General features: G+C 44.9%; 2 protein-coding genes across 2 annotated transcripts in view; one reads left to right on the top strand and one right to left on the bottom strand.

Annotated features, from left to right (window-relative positions):
- The window catches only part of LOC148082245 (cullin-1), a 12,122-nt gene extending 927 nt beyond the window's left edge, over positions 1-11,195 (top strand). Inside the window, exons 2-22 of the mRNA XM_087789379.1 lie at positions 4,780-5,156; positions 6,012-6,186; positions 6,272-6,439; positions 6,542-6,592; positions 6,654-6,744; positions 6,817-6,980; positions 7,045-7,207; positions 7,890-8,020; positions 8,227-8,334; positions 8,416-8,522; positions 8,584-8,632; positions 8,815-8,946; positions 9,020-9,137; positions 9,198-9,274; positions 9,343-9,461; positions 9,792-9,897; positions 9,960-10,007; positions 10,230-10,312; positions 10,378-10,483; positions 10,569-10,682; positions 10,746-11,195. Coding sequence (XP_087645505.1) covers positions 5,017-5,156; positions 6,012-6,186; positions 6,272-6,439; positions 6,542-6,592; positions 6,654-6,744; positions 6,817-6,980; positions 7,045-7,207; positions 7,890-8,020; positions 8,227-8,334; positions 8,416-8,522; positions 8,584-8,632; positions 8,815-8,946; positions 9,020-9,137; positions 9,198-9,274; positions 9,343-9,461; positions 9,792-9,897; positions 9,960-10,007; positions 10,230-10,312; positions 10,378-10,483; positions 10,569-10,682; positions 10,746-10,826 — 2,331 coding nt within the window. The 5' untranslated portion in view covers positions 4,780-5,016 and the 3' untranslated portion in view covers positions 10,827-11,195. The remainder of the gene's footprint in view (positions 1-4,779; positions 5,157-6,011; positions 6,187-6,271; positions 6,440-6,541; positions 6,593-6,653; positions 6,745-6,816; positions 6,981-7,044; positions 7,208-7,889; positions 8,021-8,226; positions 8,335-8,415; positions 8,523-8,583; positions 8,633-8,814; positions 8,947-9,019; positions 9,138-9,197; positions 9,275-9,342; positions 9,462-9,791; positions 9,898-9,959; positions 10,008-10,229; positions 10,313-10,377; positions 10,484-10,568; positions 10,683-10,745) is intronic.
- Positions 11,196-11,236: 41 nt separating this feature from the next.
- ezh2 (enhancer of zeste 2 polycomb repressive complex 2 subunit) lies at positions 11,237-17,433 on the bottom strand. Its single transcript, XM_087789380.1, has 19 exons — positions 17,124-17,433; positions 16,123-16,246; positions 15,856-15,984; positions 15,678-15,797; positions 15,468-15,588; positions 14,908-15,069; positions 14,645-14,750; positions 14,295-14,458; positions 14,132-14,229; positions 13,828-14,065; positions 13,596-13,762; positions 13,338-13,473; positions 13,129-13,254; positions 12,886-13,064; positions 12,079-12,174; positions 11,928-12,009; positions 11,780-11,860; positions 11,631-11,715; positions 11,237-11,562 (listed from the first exon to the last, which is right to left on the bottom strand). Exons 2-19 carry the CDS (start codon positions 16,237-16,239, stop codon positions 11,502-11,504), a joined length of 2,268 nt encoding a protein of 755 aa, XP_087645506.1. The 5' UTR covers positions 16,240-16,246; positions 17,124-17,433; the 3' UTR covers positions 11,237-11,501.
- Positions 17,434-18,724: the final 1,291 nt, after the last annotated feature.

The following is an 18,724-nucleotide window of genomic DNA, read 5'->3' on the forward strand; positions in this document are numbered from 1 at the left end:
AAATTAGAATTATTTGATGCTTCTCTAAATGTGCACAACTCATTAACTTTAAAAAGTGTGTTTACCTGATAAATATGATGTAATCCTTTAATTCTATTATTTGTTCAGAATATCTAGAACTAAATGGAAATAGAAACGTTTTTGGGTATTGTTTATCCTTTAACGTACACATTGTACATGATACACAACTGAGTCATGCAAATAGAACCAGTATTTTTTGGTGTTATCTAATATGCAGATTTTTTCCGTGTTAATGTCACATCTTTGGGTTGTCATTATCTAAATATCTATTCCACTGTAGTTCAAAGCAGGCACTCAGAAAGTCCCACTGAACTCTTTTAACTTCATTTTCACCCTGTATCTTAAAGTTGCAAGTTGTTAAAATAATTCTCAAACCCGTGTTTGGCACTGTTGATGAGTGTGACATTAAAAATGTCATTTGTGTTTTATTTCTCAGTTTAGTTTACTGCGCCACATAATCTAGTTTATACATAAGAAACTTTTGTTAATGCCGGGAATGATGATCATCATCATGGTTGAAATCTGTTCCGGTACTTTTATTTTTGGGTGAAAGCTGCCTAATGTTTGTATTGTCAGAAGAGTGCAGTGATGCTGATTTGGACTGTTGAGACACCTTCACCCAGAGTGACCTGGCCCAGTCTGTCTGTGAAGCATGAGTGAGGTGCAATCATTTTGGAGCAAAGCAATAAATCAAACCTGTTCACTGCGAAGGTGTTTTCCGTCACCTCGGCTGCTCAAAAATTCACAGTTGTGTTCTGGTGCATACATGTTCCATCTGTTAAATCTGTGCTGCCAATAGCTGGGAAAATTAAGGGATTCAGTAATCACTTGAATATTATGTCTCATGGCATGTTGGCAAATATAGATCTGTTTGTACCCTCTTGCAGTTTGTACCCTCTTGCAGTTTGTACCCTCTTGCAGTTTGTACCCTCTTGCAGTTTGTACACTCTTGCAGTTTGTACACTCTGTCAGGACAGTGTAAAGATGGCTCTCACATTTCCAGTTAATTGCAGTCTTTCAATTATAAAGGCAATTTATATCAGTTAAATTTGGCCCTTTCGAAATGAGTCATTTAAACTGATAGGCACTCAAAATTCATCATTCTCTTGCGTCATTTTGTTGCACAGCCATCCCCAAAACACGAGCTTGTTGACAGTCACATTACACGTGTGTTTCCCTAAAAGGAATTTGTTCCATGAAATTATTTGCAACCTTTCCCACCACCCTCTCCTCAGAAGCAGGCAGCGTGGCCCCCTGGACCCCAGGCCCAGCTCATATTTCACAACAAACTTCTAGAAACACTTTGGTCTCTCTCCCTCGTGTCACATGGTCATGGATCAGGAGTCTCAGTCGGTCCATGCCCAAGTACCTGTGAGATTGGCATCTTTCAGACTGTGTGTGCTCCAAGCTTGCTGTAGAACAGCCTTGCAGGATTGTCTGCCTCAGTTGCCATGGTAACTGCAGGAGCACTTCAGGTGAGGTTGTGAGAAGGCACTTCTCCACAGCTCTTGTGATTGCTGATGTCAGAACATTAGATAAAGGGAATCACTTCCCTAAGGAGGAAAACACAACGCTATTAATAATTTATTAATCAATATTTTTGCATTGTAGTTTTGAGTCTTGACGGACGCCTGCCATGACTCTACCTTCTTACTAGAGCATCCACTCCAAACTGTTGAGTAGCAGCAGGAAGTAAGCCAACGGGTCATCACCGTCTCATATTAACACTGTAAATCCCAGGTCACGTCTACATTGCCCGCCCAAACAGTGCGAGTGCAGCCACGGTCCGGCACCGTGATTCTTCTAAATATAGCAGCTGGGTCATCATGTGCCCCCTCCCCTAGGGGTCGTCACTACCCTTTTCACACGGCCCAGTTGCATTGAGGAAAACATCTTTTTACATGTCATGTACAGGGATGTAACGGTATGAAGATTTCACGTCATGGTTATTTTGACCAAAATGTTCAGTTATCAATCTTATCGTGATAGTCTTTAGATTTTTGTTTTACAATTGATTAAAATAAAAATTAAAGAAACGCACTTAAATTAAACATTTTTTGGAACGAGAACTAGTTTATTGAAGTTTAAATGTAAGTGTGCGAGGACGGCTACTGATCGACTGAGGAGCAAACAGTCATTTAATTCTTAATAATTACATTAGCAGTCACAGAGACTTAGTCAGGCTGGAGTTATTGAATGTCAATGAGTTTTCTGTTTCGCTATTCAATTTTTTTCATGTGATCAACACAATTTCTAGTTAGTTATTTTCTATATTATTAATCAGTGATCGCTCTGAATTCATTTTGATTTAGCAGATTCCAAAGATAACGAAAACATTAACACATCTCAATCCTTGGACGGTGAGAGTTGTTGACAGAGGGAGGTGAGCCAACACTGTTTGATGTTATTTAAAAATGTCCCGATAACCATGAACTTTAGAAAATTAACAATGTTTACCATTGCATCTCCACATGTCACCCAAGTGTCCTTCAAAGAGATTCTCTCCCTTTGCTGGAAATTATTTTATTATTTATGTCATAATTATGTCCAGAGTTGTTTTTTAATGGAAAGCTAAAATAGTCATTGATCTTGTCCTGAATTTTTTTGGAGGTTAGAAAATTTGGAAGCATCTCCAGTAAAAGATGAAAACGTATGATGAAATAAATGAATTAATTGTGAACATAGAGATCTGACATTCTGTTCTGAACTGGAGTGAACTAAGGATGTACACAAAGCTTATGTCTCCACCACATCCACGTATTTGTGTGGAGGTCGAATCAGCATTTTTCTTCCTAGTTGGAATCAACTGTGGATGTACTTGGAAGTTGTAGAGTTGATATATGGGATTTACGTTGGAGGGCTTGTTGCTTTTGTGTGTTTTGCCGTGTGTGTGTGTTTACTGGGTTTGTTTGGTTTGAGACTCTGAACTGGACTAATCTGTAATTAGGCTAGTGACGTCTAAGTCTGGTGTGCCACATGTGTGGGAGGAGGGAAATCTCAGCTGTGACCTGGAGAAGTCTTCTGAAGTGGGTCTTCCTGTTCGGCTTTTCACTTACCCCACACTTAGTTGAGTCAACTACTGCTGGATGCTTCTCCGCTTTCTTTGAAAATGTGCTCAAGTGGCGTTTCAAGCACTCTTCATTTTTCAAAGTGGCTCACGTTGTGATAAAAAAATTGTTGTACTGTTCAGACCGCAATGGTCTCATCAATGTATCGGGAAACCCTGGTCCACTTCTGAGTACTTGATACAAATAAACTGATGGTGTTATTTATAGTAACAACTCTTGTGGGCTTTAACATTATTCTGAAAGCTAATGTAATTAGCATTATTTGGAATTCTGTACACCAGGAGTAAGTAAACATTTGGAAAAATGAATGCCTTGCGTTTCTTCTAGTCTGCAAACCTTTTTTCAAATGTATTCTGTAACTTTACAATGACATCACTGTACCTCTCACTACTGAATGGTGGGCCTACATCCATCGGTCCTGTGCTTGATCTTTTTTTTTTTGTTAGGGAAATTGGCTTTTTAGGAATGGGGAATGCGGAATGCGCTCGCATAGTCTTAACAGCAGAAAAGAGCTACTCCTGGCCCTGAACTTGTTGGTCAGAACACAAGTAGAGTATTTACACGTCAAGTAAACTGGCCCCCACACCCCACACAAATGCAGCACCTTTATGACTTGCGGTGAGGTTGATGGCCTTCAAGGTTTAGATTTTCAAATGAAAGGGGCGAAAAGAGCTTCTTATTTCACTATTTATGCAACATACAATATCCCACCATCGTCATTCCTCTTTCAATGTCTCTTATAGCAATACACACAGGATCAAAATAAACTTGATCGCTAAAAGGAACCTGCTCTGCCACATCTGTTAAGTTTTTATGCACCTGCATCATTTCTCTAATGTTCATATTGCTTATAAAGTTGTGTTTTGCAAATGAATGCACTTTTGTAAAAGAGTAATTCCCCACTAAAAACAATCTTTTACTTTAAGTGTTTAACAAAAAAAAAACATTTGTGAATACATTGATGCAATCTGAGCAGTGATCGATTGTCTCTGTCTAGTAGCTGAGTTGGAGAGACCAGTGCGGATGCGCAACAAAAACATCAGTGGTTCCATCCCGACATGACTTTGTTATTGTGTTAATTTCTCCTGGTGGCTGAGCTCACATACTACGTTGCGGCCTACTCCAGTCATTCTGTTTTGTTGTTTTTTGTGTGTGTGAATGAGTTTCTTAGTGTAAATTGCTTTGAGTGCTTAACGGGTAAACAAGTGACTCTTAAAACGTATTTGTTAAAAGGATGATGTTGCTAAATTGATCCTTATTTTTCCTGGCGAACTATATTTTCAGCCTGGATCGTACACCTTTTAATGAACCCGCCTTATTTAAATGACACTCGCCACCTGGCTGGCCTGGAATGCTGCATATCAAGTTCAAGTTCTTTTATTGTCAAATATGCATGTATCGAGACATACAGCATGAATGAAATTGTGGAGCCACGATGCAAAACATGAATGTCTTTGCTAACATTTCTGAAATAAATCTTCTTTTAAGGTCATTTGAGTGTCTCTTAAATTGATCTTGGACCTCTTTTGTATATCTCAGTTTGTACGAAACTCTGTATTGAAATACATTGCTTCTTTTTTACTGGAGATTAAATCGTGTTTGCCATAACCACGCCTATTTTGCTTATTTGCTTACTAATGTTTTGAGAATGTTCACCCACAGTAAAAGTGACTCCTCTGCTTCTTTACAGGTCCATTGGTGAGAACCTCAAAACACTTTGGTGGAGGAGGCAGTTGGTGCCGCCCAGACGAGCAGAGCGGATCTGCGCCTCATCTCAAGACCTAAAACAACCCTTATAGTATCGCCGTCGCCCACAAATGGACCACGCGCTGTAGAAGAGACGGTGAGGACCCAAATCGAAAGAGGACCCGGCCCGGGGGCGCAGAGCAGGAAGTGTTGAGCGGGACAAGGAGGGGACGGGGACGTCATGTCGTCAAACAGAACCCAAAACCCGCATGGACTGAGACAGATAGGCCTGGACCAGATATGGGACGACCTGCGGGCTGGAATCCAGCAGGTTTACACACGGCAGAGCATGGCCAAGTCCCGCTACATGGAACTCTACACGTATCCCTCAATGCAGTAAGAGCCCTGGTGTGGTGTTCACTGCAAGGTTTCTCCTTACAGAGCTGATGAGCTTAAACACACAATCTGGGTTGAATGTTTGTTTTCTGTCTGTTTCTGATATGTTCGTCGCTATTATCAGTTTTTTGTCAGCAGTCATCTCACAACTCAACATCATCACCCGAGTGTCAGTCTGGACTGTGGATTCAATACTTTTCACTGTGACGTCCCTGATTTTTTTGATTTTTTTTATTAATGTCACTGGCGGAGGACATAGTTCATTCTGTTAAGCTTATTGGAAATGGTGACACAAATCTTAAGCCCATGTAAGGCAGCGAGAGCACAGCGCGCAACAGTTTCTAACGCATACACTTGACAAAGAAGCAAGTACAAGTTCAATATTTGATTAAACTTTTTCTCCCAAACCAGAATCGAACAAGAAGTTAAATTTACTGCCAACTCTCTTCTGAATCTTGATGCAGTGTTTCATAACATGTTATCTTAAACTACTGATGATTATGATGATGAATAGAAAAAAAAAAATCAAAGGTTTATACATTTTTGCCCCAAACCTAATTTTACTATAACGTCATTTAACATTCACCTGTGAATCCAGTCTTTCACACTTTCAAAAATCAAATGCTCTGCTACAGTTTGAAATTCAGCGCTAGAGAGAAACACAGGTCGGAAGCTTTCTTAAATGGATCTGTTGATGGGCTCTGATTAAATCTGAACTGATTTTGGTCCTAAACGGCAGGTGGTGATGTTTGGTTTGTCAGACGAGGTTGAGCATCGCTTTACTATGTGTCCTGTTTCCACAATATCTGTGTGTTGCTCCTTGACCCCTGACCTCTCCAGACATGTATATAACTATTGCACCAGCGTCCACCAGTCCAGTCAGGGCCGGGGCTCCGTGCCTTCCACCAAACCCTCCAAAAAGTCCACCACCCCTGGCGGAGCACAGTTTGTGGGTCTGGAGCTTTACAAGAGACTAAAGGAGTTCCTGAAGAACTATTTGACCAGCCTGCTAAAGGTAAGTCTACGACCACTTACGGGGTCGGGTCTCATTTGACCTTTAACTGTGGTCTTCAAATTAACCGAGCTGGTCCCTGCTGTAGGATGGCGAGGACCTCATGGACGAATGTGTCCTGAAGTTTTACACGCAACAGTGGGAGGACTACCGCTTCTCCAGTAAAGTCCTCAACGGGATCTGCGCCTACCTCAACCGCCATTGGGTCCGGAGGGAATGTGATGAGGGTCGCAAGGGAATCTACGAGATCTATTCGGTGAGAAGTTTGCACGTGTGCTTGTTGTTTGAGTGAGAGTCATTTCACTTACTTGCTCTCGGAAGTGACCCTGAAAGTTGCTGACCCCCTTGTGACCCACAGCTGGCCCTGGTGACCTGGAGAGAATGTTTGTTCCGGCCACTCAACAAGCAGGTGAGTCACAATAGTGAGGCTTCGTCCTGTTTCTCCTCAGCTGAACCTTGACTGCTCTAAGGTGACAAATGCTGTGCTGAAACTGATCGAGAGGGAGAGGAATGGCGAGACCATCAACACCCGACTGATCAGTGGCGTGGTCCAGTCGTATGGTGAGAACAGTGACCCGGAGGAGTGAAGGTCATCTCTGCTCTGTAGTGAACCTCCCTTTGTCTTTCCTGCAGTCGAGCTCGGCCTGAACGAGGAGGACGCCTTTGCCAAAGGTCCAACGCTGTCTGTGTACAAGGAATACTTTGAGTGTCAGTTCCTCACTGATACAGAGCGCTTCTACACACGTGAAAGCACCGAGTTCCTGCAGCAGAACCCCGTCACCGAGTACATGAAGAAGGTACGCTCGCTGTGAAAACACGCACCGCACTCCTGTGTCAAATTGATAAACATGTTCTGGTCAGGCGGAGGCGCGACTGTTGGAGGAGCAGCGCCGTGTGCAGGTCTACCTCCACGAGTCCACGCAGGACGAGCTGGCCCGGAAATGCGAGCAGGTCCTCATCGAAAAACACTTGGAGATCTTCCACACGGAGTTCCAGAACCTTCTCGACGCAGACAAAAATGAAGGTGAGATTAGCAAGCAACTTCAAAAGACTATGACCAGGATTTTAAGTCTTAAAATATTTTTTAATGGAGGTCTCAATGAAGAACTTTCTTTTAAAGGCACATTTTAGAATAGGTGGAACAGCGATCCTGTCGGATAGATTTCACGGAAAGATTTGGGAAATGAATACATTTGAGTTATTCTTCCAGCTGGTCTAGTTAGAGATGTGTGATGCAAGGAAAAATATATTGTGATATATTAAGTACGCAAGCATTTAGGAATTTACATTATAAAACTGTCAGGCAAATAACTCCTATAGTTTTAATTAAAGTTAAAGTTAAATGAAGTTTTTAATTGTTATATTTAAAATCGATATAATTTTTTTTCTTATTTTTTCAACTGGGAAAGTTGAGTCATTCCTCAGTCACGGCCATACATTTCTTTGTTGGTAAGAAACGCATGTGACTAGTGCTCTGACTACAGTGGTTCTTTGTAACGACCCGAAAACCCACACAATGAATAAAATCTGTGAAATATTGACAGTTGAATTTTTCTGTGTTCAAATACATGAGGCATCCTTAACATCATTCCCATCTTTCCGAATTGTCATTAGATTTCCCACATTCTCAACATCTTCAACATCTTTGTGTTTTCAAACATTTCCATGAACGTTGACAAATCATTTCTCTCCGTTTTGCTCCTCAGATCTGGGTCGTATGTACAATCTGGTTTCACGCATCACAGACGGTCTGGGTAAACTGAAGAAGCTTTTAGAGACCCACATCCACAACCAGGGACTCGCGGCCATAGAGAAGTGCGGCGAGGCAGCTTTGAATGTAAGAACCTACTCTGTTCCACTGAAATGAACATGTGATCAGAACCCGCCCACCGGCAGATACCCTAGGATGAGTCGACACTCATGCTAGATTAGTTTGAGCCTGAGCTCTGATGTGGATTGTTGAACTATTTCTCGTAGAAACCCAGCCACCATCAGAGTCTACTCCGAGTCTTCAGAATGTTCATGTTTTCATTTGTGACACAGGACCCGAAAGTCTATGTGCAAACCACTCTAGACGTGCACAAGAAGTACAACGCTCTGGTCATGTCGGCCTTCAACAACGACGCAGGCTTTGTCGCCGCTCTGGACAAGGTCAGTGGTCACAGGAAGTCAATCGGCTCTGGCAGAGGTTCTCCGTTGTTGAATCTGTGTTTGTGTGTGTGTGTGTGTCAGGCGTGTGGACGCTTTATCAATAACAATGCAGTCACCAGGATGGCCCAGTCGTCCAGCAAGTCCCCCGAGCTGCTGGCCCGGTACTGTGATTCGCTGCTGAAGAAGAGGTGCGTGTGTGTGAGCTGTCATGTCTCGGCTTCATATTGAACACGTTTCTTCTTCTTTCAGCTCTAAAAACCCAGAAGAAGCAGAGCTGGAGGACACGCTGAACCAAGTGGTACGACTCGCATGGGATTGAGACGAGTGAAATCAAATGTGTCCGGGTTCTTGCATTAGTTTTGTTGGAGAAATGTTAGGGGTTTACTCTGCTCGACACAGAAGCTGCAATGTACAAAAGTGTTGGTGAACAAGGAAACGCAACTGTGGACCAGTGACGCCACATGGCTTTTGTTTCTACAGATGGTTGTGTTCAAGTACATCGAGGACAAAGATGTGTTCCAGAAGTTCTATGCTAAAATGCTAGCTAAGCGGCTCGTCCACCAAAACAGTGCCAGTGATGATGCTGAAGCCAGCATGATCTCCAAGCTGAAGGTGAGTCTGCAGCCGTTTCATGATCGACCAAACCAACAGCTTTCTCACCGCGTGTGTTTGTGTGTGTGCGCAGCAAGCGTGTGGCTTTGAGTACACGTCCAAACTGCAGAGAATGTTCCAGGACATAGGAGTGAGCAAAGATCTGAACGAACAATTCAAGAAACATCTGAGCAACTCTGAGCCTCTGGACTGTAAGAACCCACACACACACTCACAGGTGTGTTGCTCTGTACTGACATGTGTGTCCACAGTGGACTTCAGCATCCAGGTCCTCAGCTCCGGCTCCTGGCCTTTCCAGCAGTCGTGCACGTTTGCCCTGCCATCAGAGGTAACCGTCGATGATGTCACAGCTCACGTCAGTGCGACCCCCTAATGATGATGTCACTGTCCCCACAGCTGGAGCGCAGCTACCAGCGCTTCACAGCGTTCTACGCCAGCAGACACAGTGGCAGGAAGTTGACGTGGCTCTACCACCTGTCCAAAGGTGAACTGGTCACCAACTGTTTCAAGAACAGGTGAGCGAGCAGCGACTCATCAACTACCCTAACATGTCTATTGAAGTTTATCTTTAAGCCTCACACTTGGTTTCTTATTTAAGTTTGATTCAGGATTTTTTTTAATTGCTTTTGTCACATACTATTGAATGCATCACACTTTGATGATTTAGATTTGAATTAAATATGGTATTGTTCTGGCTGACGTAAATGGAAACTACAACCATATTTCACGGGGAACACGACACTAGTTGTTCAAGTAAACTCAAGTGAAAGTTCCTCCTTCATTTAGGATTTTTTTTGTCTTATGTATTTCTAAAGATGCCTTTGTGTGTGTTTCTAATTCCACAGGTACACCCTCCAGGCCTCCACCTTCCAGATGGCCATCCTCCTGCAGTACAACACAGAGGACAGTTACACTGTCCAGCAGCTGGCCGACAGCACGCAGATCAAAATTGTGAGCACCGTGGTTCCCTTGTCACACTTGTCCTGGAGCCCACTGACTCGTTTCTGTTCCAGGACATCCTCATCCAAGTCCTGCAGATTTTGTTGAAGTCCAAACTGCTGGTAAGTCCGAACATGACTCCGCATCAATCGTTTGAACTCTTCGATTAGTTACGAACTCTCGGGCAAGTCGGCAGAAGAGTTTTGCTGATAGTGAGAGAGAGAAAAAGACTCATTGCCTGAACTACCTGAAATCTGAGACCATGGTTCTTGCTAGTGCATTCTTCAGTGTCTTTGAGCTGCTGTTGTGACAAACTCTAGTGCTGACCCGCCCTTGTATGACAGGTTCTCGAGGACGAGAATGCCAACGTAGACGAGGTGGACTTCAAACCTGACACCGTCATCAAACTTTTCCTCGGCTACAAGAAGTGAGTGTTTCCATTTTCATTTTTCCTCGTTTATCATGCTGTTGTGCTGACTTGAGATGTGTTAGTAAAAAGCTGCGAGTCAACATCAACGTCCCAATGAAGACGGAGCAGAAACAGGAGCAGGAGACGACGCACAAGAACATTGAGGAGGACCGAAAACTGCTCATTCAGGTGCGTGTGAATTGTGATTGTCATTTTTGTGTTGAGGATGTGTTCTCTCTGTGTGTGAGAAACGTAAACCTCTGGTCTGCTGCAGGCTGCCATCGTGAGGATCATGAAGATGAGGAAGCTCCTGAAACACCAGCAGTTGCTGGCTGAAGTCCTCAACCAGCTGTCGTCTCGATTTAAACCTCGAGTCCCAGTCATCAAGGTGATGTCACTTCCCGTGTGTCTGCTTGTGACCGGTTGTAACACGTCTTCCTCTGATGGACAGAAATGCATAGACATCCTGATCGAGAAGGAGTACCTGGAGCGTGTAGACGGAGAGAAAGACACGTACAGCTACCTGGCCTGAGCTTTGTCCTCCTTTTTTTTTAATTTTGTTTTTTTAACTTCCTGTTGGTCATGAAGCGTCACTCCTCGGTGAGGTGGCTGCTGATCACGTGACTAACCAGAGGGCAGAAGCTCACCTTGTAAATATCCGTGGACTCGGATCTTCTCGTCTTTGACTAGCAAACGAACGAGCCGACGAGCGTCTGCATGCTTCAGCCTCCGCCATGGCAACTAGAAACACCAGATCAGTCCAGGAAAAATAAGTTAAACTTGCCGCAGACCGACGCAGCGCTGCCACATGGAGGACAGCAGGGGGTGCCGCTGGGTGTTTGTATAGTGTGGTTCATTTTCTAAATGTGTGATAAATAAAAACGAAGAAAGATTTCTCCAATGTCACTCACGGTGCTTTAAGGTTTTATTCTGAGGCATGGTGAGCTTGTAAACATCAGAAAAATCAGACAGAAAACTAACTTCAGTTAGGAATTCCTGCTGCAACGCACCATTGGTTAGGAACTGCGGGGGGGGGGGGAAATCACAAACGATTGGTTGGAAAAGTTTAATTTGTGAGAAGTAAAAAATGGTGAGTGAAAAAACGGTCTGCTCCTGAGACACCCATGCTGGTGCTTAAGTTTGGTCCCTGAAATAGTCAGAAACTGAAAAGAAGCTAACTACATTTGTCCAGAGGTAGGCGTGTCCGTCAGGCAAGCTCCAGCTCACGCTCGATCCCGACATACTTGAGGGCGTCGGCCTGACTGTACCTGAAGTCCAGGAGAACAAGTGTCAGTGATGACGGTTAAAGGAAGTCCTCGGTCACACCGGCACTGACCTGTAGTCGAAGAACAGCTCCTCTCCCGTCTGAATCGCTCGCTTGGCAAATATTCCAATGCGATGATCTCCGTTCACCATCATCACTGCAGGAAGCCAGACAACGTTACCGTGACGACGTCAGACAACCACCAGAGACGGTTTTCTCACCTTTAGCATAACAGTTGGGATTGACGGAGTGGTTGGCGAAACGGATCTTGTTTCCTTTCCTTGTTGCGTCCACTACGAAATCTGACAGAAGCCAAGAGAACATTTGAATCAGCAGCCGGCAGTCGCAGGGTCGGAGGTCGTTCGTTACCGTTGTTGAGGTTGAACAGGAAGCTGCACATGTACTTGTCGTACACCTTTCCTCTGCGGTCGGCTTCATCCTGAGAAATGATCTGAGACACAAACTTGTTTAGAAAAGTGTGTGTGTGTGTGTGTGAGTGAGCGAGAGACAAGTGTCTCACCTCGCCACAGTACTCGGAGATAAACTCGTTCTTCTGGACCGGTTCCTTGATGAAGATCCCCCAACCTGCAACATCTGACGGTGCCAGCAGGAGGTGCTGAAACACAGGTGGAGGTGTGAGTATATGCTAAAGGTCAACTAATGCGTTGATTTGAGTCTTAAAATGATCTTGGACCTTTATATGTATCATCAGTATGTGTCTGCTTGTACAAAATTCTTTTAATAAAGATATTTAAATTAGAAAACACGCTTAATCCGCCATAGATTAACTAGAATACCATAACAACACCCACTGTAATGTGCTTGGTCAAACATCAATGTTTGTCACATGGCATCATTAATCCAGGAAGTCTTCTTCACTGCTGCAGGAGGAGTGAAGCCCATAATTACAACATAACATGCTCCTTTCTACCACATAATGCATTTATGAAGTTGAGAAATATTAACAGATTTAATCTGCAGGGGGGCACAGTTATCCACGCCATTTGAGTAGCCAGGATAGTTGTGCTGCCAACATGTCAAGCTTATTTACACACCGTAAATAACAGTTCCACAAATTGAAACTTAAGTATTTAGGTGCATTAAATGTCCTGTTGCTCGCGCGTCCATCTTTAAGTTTGTTGTCTCGTAATTGCACGAGAATGTGGTGGTGGGTTTAAGGTGCCTCGGAAATCGATGTTATTGCATATACCGATGCAAAAAGCAAATGAAATCCGATGCAGCCGCATCTTTCATATTTGTATTGAGGCACTGATAAGAATGGGTGAATCTCCACATCCCTAGTGTTAAGTGCATGCATGAGTCTTACCTTCTTGGCTCCTCTCTGGATGGAACAGTTCTTGCAGGACACATTCTTGCTGTCCCAGTGGTCCGCGGCGCCGCAGGTCAGGCAGAGGTCGGGGTCACACTCTCTTACCGCAAGGTAGCAGGGACACTGTTTGGTGTTGCACTGAGCTTTGCACCGACACCCTGGGAACCGGTTCTGACCTACAACCAAGAAAGGTGTGTGACATGAGCGGTCGTGGGAGATCACCACAGAGGCACCACTTACACTCGGAGCTGCATTGGCAAAACTTCTCGCAGAAGTTCTGAGCCGTGACGCACGGACATGACGAGTCACATGGCTGACGGGGATGATCACACGGCTGGTAGTTGTAGACGTGATTGGACGAGCCGTCTGTGGAGACAAGTGGACATAGAGGTTTTGTTAGAGACTCAGCAGACGTGGTTATAGTGAGAGAGGACAAGTGAGTCTCAGACCTTTCTTCAGCTGGATCTTGCGGCAGTGTGTTGCCCATAGTCTGTGCTTCCTCTTCTTCTTGCGTGGCGGTGTGTCCTCGTCCTCGGCAGGAGCTCGAGCAATGATGCTGGACTCCTTAACCCGGAACTCATAAACCTACAGGAAGAAAGTCAGAACTCTAGTTTGACATCGAGACGTTGTTGATAATGCGACTGTCGGACTTAATGAGTCAAAGGTCATTCAGGTCAGGATAGACCAACACAATAATGGACGCTCACCTGTCTGCAGGTCTTGGTGGCTATAAGTCGAGCAATGGCGCAATAGTTGTCGTAGTAGGTTCCGATCAGAACACGGAACAGTGAGGCCTCAGCACCGCTCCAGTCGACCAAATCCACGTCGCCACTCAACTTCATCTTCACTGGTGTCTGACAGCGAGAGTTTCCCTCTGCAGAGAACACAGAGTCAGTCTTTTTCCCCCCCCCATGTACAAAACACAGCTGCCACACCCACCTGAGCTGCTGGTGTTGTCGTCCTTCTTGTCCTCGTCATCCTTGTCCAAGTCCGGGTCGCCGTCTTTGCTGCCCTCGCGGTCGCTGTCTGTGTCTTTGGTCTCGGAGGAGATGGTGGGCGTGCCAGGCCGGCTGCCTCCGTTAGGAAGTCGGCCCCGGCGCCGACCTGACGGGCGTTTGGACGGCGTCTTTGGACGCTCTGCAGCACCCTCTATTGGAAAATTGTTCACCATCCCATCCTGAAGAGACAAAAGAGTTCAGAGACGAGTACATCCAATGAGCAGCGTCGCTCTGTGACCTCTCACCTGCACCAGATACATGTAGCAGTCCAGGCCACAGGGCTTGCCGTCCTCCAGGTTCTCCAAGTTCTTGCGCTTGTAGGTATTGGGTGTGGCATGAAAGGCTGCAGATAAACCGGGGCGTTAGTCAAGAGTGGTGGCATGTGGGCGTGACAGGAAGTGAACTCACGGTGCAGGAAGCAGTCGTATTTGAAGCAGCGGCGGCAGAACAGCGTGTGGAAGGAGTGCAGACTCTGCTCACGCTGCACGGAGCGAGCGTTGGGGCCGTCGATGTTGGGGGTGCACTCGGGGGGAAGTGTGCCCGGCAGTTGCTGCTCAGTCAGCTCCTTGTACCTGTGAGGACAGCCCACCTGAGTCTGAAGTCACATGACCAAACATGGACCATTCCAGTCAAAATGTGTTTTGCTAGCAGTCAGCCACTCGCCCCTTACGTCATTTATAGACACTTATAGAAAATTAATCTTTTCTTAGAAATGTAAGGACCGTTTTACTGCCATCTAGTGGACAAAGTTTGCTCACTTCTCCTTCAGCTCCTCGGTGGAACCCTTGTCGGGGAACATGGAGGAAATCGCCTCGAATATCTTGTCGGAAGGAAACTTCTTGCTGCCTTCAGCGAGCACTCGGCCTGCAAATACCCAAGAGTGAGTTTCAGATGCTGAAGTTGGACCTTGAGAAGAACCAGGTCTCGTCAGAACTAAACCTAACTTGCAATAGGTTCACTTATCAACATCCCTCAGAAGTGGGAGGACCAGGAGTAAACTCAAAACCAGTCGTGAACTCACTCTCAGATGCCGGTCCGTCTTTGCGAGGTTCTTCCACGTCCATCTTGTAGTCCTGCTCTTCCTCCTCCTCCTCCTCATCCTCTTCTTCCTCCTCGTTGTCGCTGTACTGACCCAAAGCACCGACCAGCTCCACGAAGATCTCGTCGTTGATGAAGCCACACTCTGGAGGACAGTCCAGGTTTAAGGATTGTTTACTGTACACCTTGTTGATTTGATTCAGAACTAAACGTCAGGCGTTTCCACTCTTGTGTAGTGGCTACCATTTACTTGCAGTCAGAACAAAACACTCGTGGGTGACTTTATCTTTTTTTTTAATTCTCCTTTCCACTCTTTGCCTCCATCTAGTGGCCAGTGTGTCAACTGCTATGGTAGGGGAAAGCACAAGTGGAGCAAAAAAGATCACAGGTTCAAATCCAGCAAGTCTTGGAAAGAATCTTCACCTTTATGTGTTGATTATTTTAGACACTAGTTTCCTCCCAGAACTAGAACCCTCAAAATGTGATGGACCAACACCAGCATGTGATCCAGCAGCCCTCTATACAGACGGTTCTCTCACTTACCCCGATCACCGTGGACTTTTCCGTCATAGTTCTTGATAAGTTCTTCAATGAAGGTTCCATCCTGGTCCAGGATCTCATCTCCCATGTAGGGAATGTTGTGCAGCACCGTCTCATCTTCCACCTAACAAAGACACAAGAGACCTTAAGGTCCAGCCAACAGAACGTATAACATGTGTCATGATGATGATGATGATGATGATGACCACAAACCATGAAGTTCTGCTGCAGCGGTGACCACGAGTACATGACTGGCACAGAGGCAACTGCATTGAGCGTCTTCAGCGGGATGACCTGTCTGGGGAACTCAGAAAAGCAGCTGTCCACAGTGCACTGCAAATAAATAGGATCTCAGGAACTGTTATGGCAGAAGAGAACACGAACAACCCACCTCTCTGGTTCCACGTAACGAGCCCACAGACGTCATGATGTGCGCCGGCTGGATCCTGCGGGTCTTCCACTCTTGGTTCAGGATGTCGGTGCGCTCAATGATCTTTAGGCGATTCGTGTTGAACATGCTCTGTGGAGGACACACCGGTGAACTCCAGCTGATGCCAATGCTAACAAGTCTGAATAAAAATGTTTTTCTGCTGATGTCACAAATCGTGACCATGAGTGACACGTGCAGGCAGAGAACTATGTAACCGCGTCCACCAACCTTGACTTCTCCGGCGCGTCGGAAGCGTTTGAGCTGCCGCAGCTTCATGTACTCGGACTTCACTCTCTTCTTCCAGCATGCCGGGCCTTTCCCCGAACGCTTTCCAGTCAGCACCATTGTCGACCTGCACGAGAAACGTTGACTGATGCTGACTTGGGTGAAACAAGTCTACAAGTTACCTCTTGCAAAAAAAAAAAAAAGGGTGAAATTCCAAAGGGAAGATTTTTTCTTCTATCGCCAACAAATCAAAATATCATTTGAGATAATTATACTAAACAATGTTCAACTCTGAACAAAAGAATGCAACTTTAAAGTAAACTAATATTGGCATTACTCCTAGCATATACATTTAAACATTAGTCTTTTGATGGTGCGTTGCAGCCTACTCCCATCAGTGTTTGATCGAAGTGGTTTGAGTGCTGTATAGCAAAGGAAGTGCCACTGATTATTAATAATAATAATAATTATAACAACACAGGAGCCAACAATGTAACATACAATGATTCTGAAAAACTTGACATTTTAATTGTCATGACAAGTTTACGTGTTTAAAAATACATGTTGTTCTCATCTATCCGAGTGGAGTCACATCCTGTCCTTCACACACGTCAAAGAGAAACAGATCAAGTTCTGATCTTCACCACAACAGTTAACAAGGATGACTCCTTCGACCAGTAGGACTTCACGTTGTTGTCTTGCCTCCAAATTTCATCAAACTGACGATTTGTTCCGCTCACTTCGAGCAGTCTTCACGCGGCTCGGGACTCCAAAAGTTCCACCACAGACCACCGGTCTACAGATCCCTCCACACAACACTCACCACTGACAGCAGCTCCGACAGCTTCGTCTTTTTCTTAGGTTGGCAACAAACCTCGAGACACTAACCACTGACAACACGACACACCGGCAAAGCTAGCTAACAAAAAAAATCACAAAGAGCCGAGAACATCCGGAAAAGTGTCCACACCTCCCGAAGGATAACACGACGTCGGCTCGCTCACCTGTCGGGCAGGTGTTCTCTTCATCCACTGGTGCGATCGCAGACCCGAGACTGGATTCAGAGCCAAACTCCTCTTTGTGTTGTGTTAGCTGTGCTAGCGTGTTCCGGCTACCTCTGAGGCTAACTAGCACTTAGCTGCGGAGGAGGGGCTTCAGGGGAAGCACGCGCTGCTTTTCAACAATCCGAACTCGAACACCTTGTCCTCGGGCACGTTCGTTCAGATCGCTACGGTCGGTGTGTGTTTCTGGGCGGTAGCTTCGTCCTCCTGCAGGTTTTTGTTCGGCGGATGAAACACTTTTAATGTTCGTCATTCAAACTCTGACCGCCCACCTCGACTGCAGAGACTCCAGAGGCGCCAAACGTTTGGACCAATCACAGAGCGCCTCCGATGATGGCTGATGTCCGGTGCGTCGTGATTGGTCGTTCGTCTCAGGGCGCCTGCGTATAGGATGGAGCGTCGGACCGACGACGTTTGTATGGTCTTTCTTTGTTCTCGCCGATGATTGACAGCAGACAGATGGGCGGATATGATTGACAGCTACCTGAAAGAGGCGACGTCGTTGGTCATGATCACATCAGCTTGACATGACATGTCAGAATAAAAGTCAGCACCTACAAGTCTGACACGGTTGTTGTTTGCACCTGAGAGTACAGGTTATCACGTGACTTAGGTGTGGAGAAAGGCAGCCATAGAGTAAGTAAGTGATCATTTTTATTTGTATAGCGCTTTTTCCAGACCAGGGTCACAAAGCACTTAAACAATCAAAACAATATTCAATAAAGTATATACTTTAAAGGTCAAGATAAAACTGATAACACAACAGGAGTTCCAGAAAATCAAGGAAAAGCCTGAACAAATAAAAACGAAGCAGTGAAGTTCAGAGGTCATGGAGGTGTTCGCCTGTGTGTTCAGGGTCTGCCCTTCACTGGTTCAACACCTCGACTGACTTCTCATAGAGGAGCAGTTTTTCTACTGCGAGTCTCTCCTGGATAACTGAAGCTTGTATGTCGCAACATCCCGGACAAAACTGAAGCCCTCAATTACCAGGACCAATGCAGGAATGTTTGTTTTAAAGGGTAAGTTTTCCCAAATTTATTTATTTTTTTATCGTTGTCTACTCACCCTCATATCGACTAAGTGTTGGGATTACGTTCATTTATTTAAGTCATTCTGGACCATTTCTAATGTTGAGGCTTCAATTAAATATGGACATTACAGATGAGCAGGAGGTATTTTGATGTTTATTACTATTATTATTTTTTAATGAAGACGAAGACCACTGATCTCCAGTCACTACATTAAAATGGACTTACATTTTAGCCTATAACTAAAAATGCAGAACAGCTGTGAATTTGTTTTAATCTTCATAATTAAATGGAACTTTCCTGGCCCAGTTGACTTTTTAATACATTTTTGTTTTAAAAAAGTTCCACGTTAAAGTGTGATACCAGAGCAGACCTGTGACTGTACGGGTTTATTTAAAGTGAAAACCACATGTTTTTCTTGACCAAAATGAATGAAGGGTTAACAGCAACAGTAGCTGCTCATCAGTGATGTTCGACTGTTTTTTTTAATGAAGGGGCCCGACAGTGACGTCACTC

The sequence above is a fragment of the Callionymus lyra genome, chromosome 4, assembly GCF_982586985.1.
Source record: "Callionymus lyra chromosome 4, fCalLyr1.hap1.1, whole genome shotgun sequence".
NCBI lineage: Eukaryota > Metazoa > Chordata > Actinopteri > Syngnathiformes > Callionymidae > Callionymus > Callionymus lyra.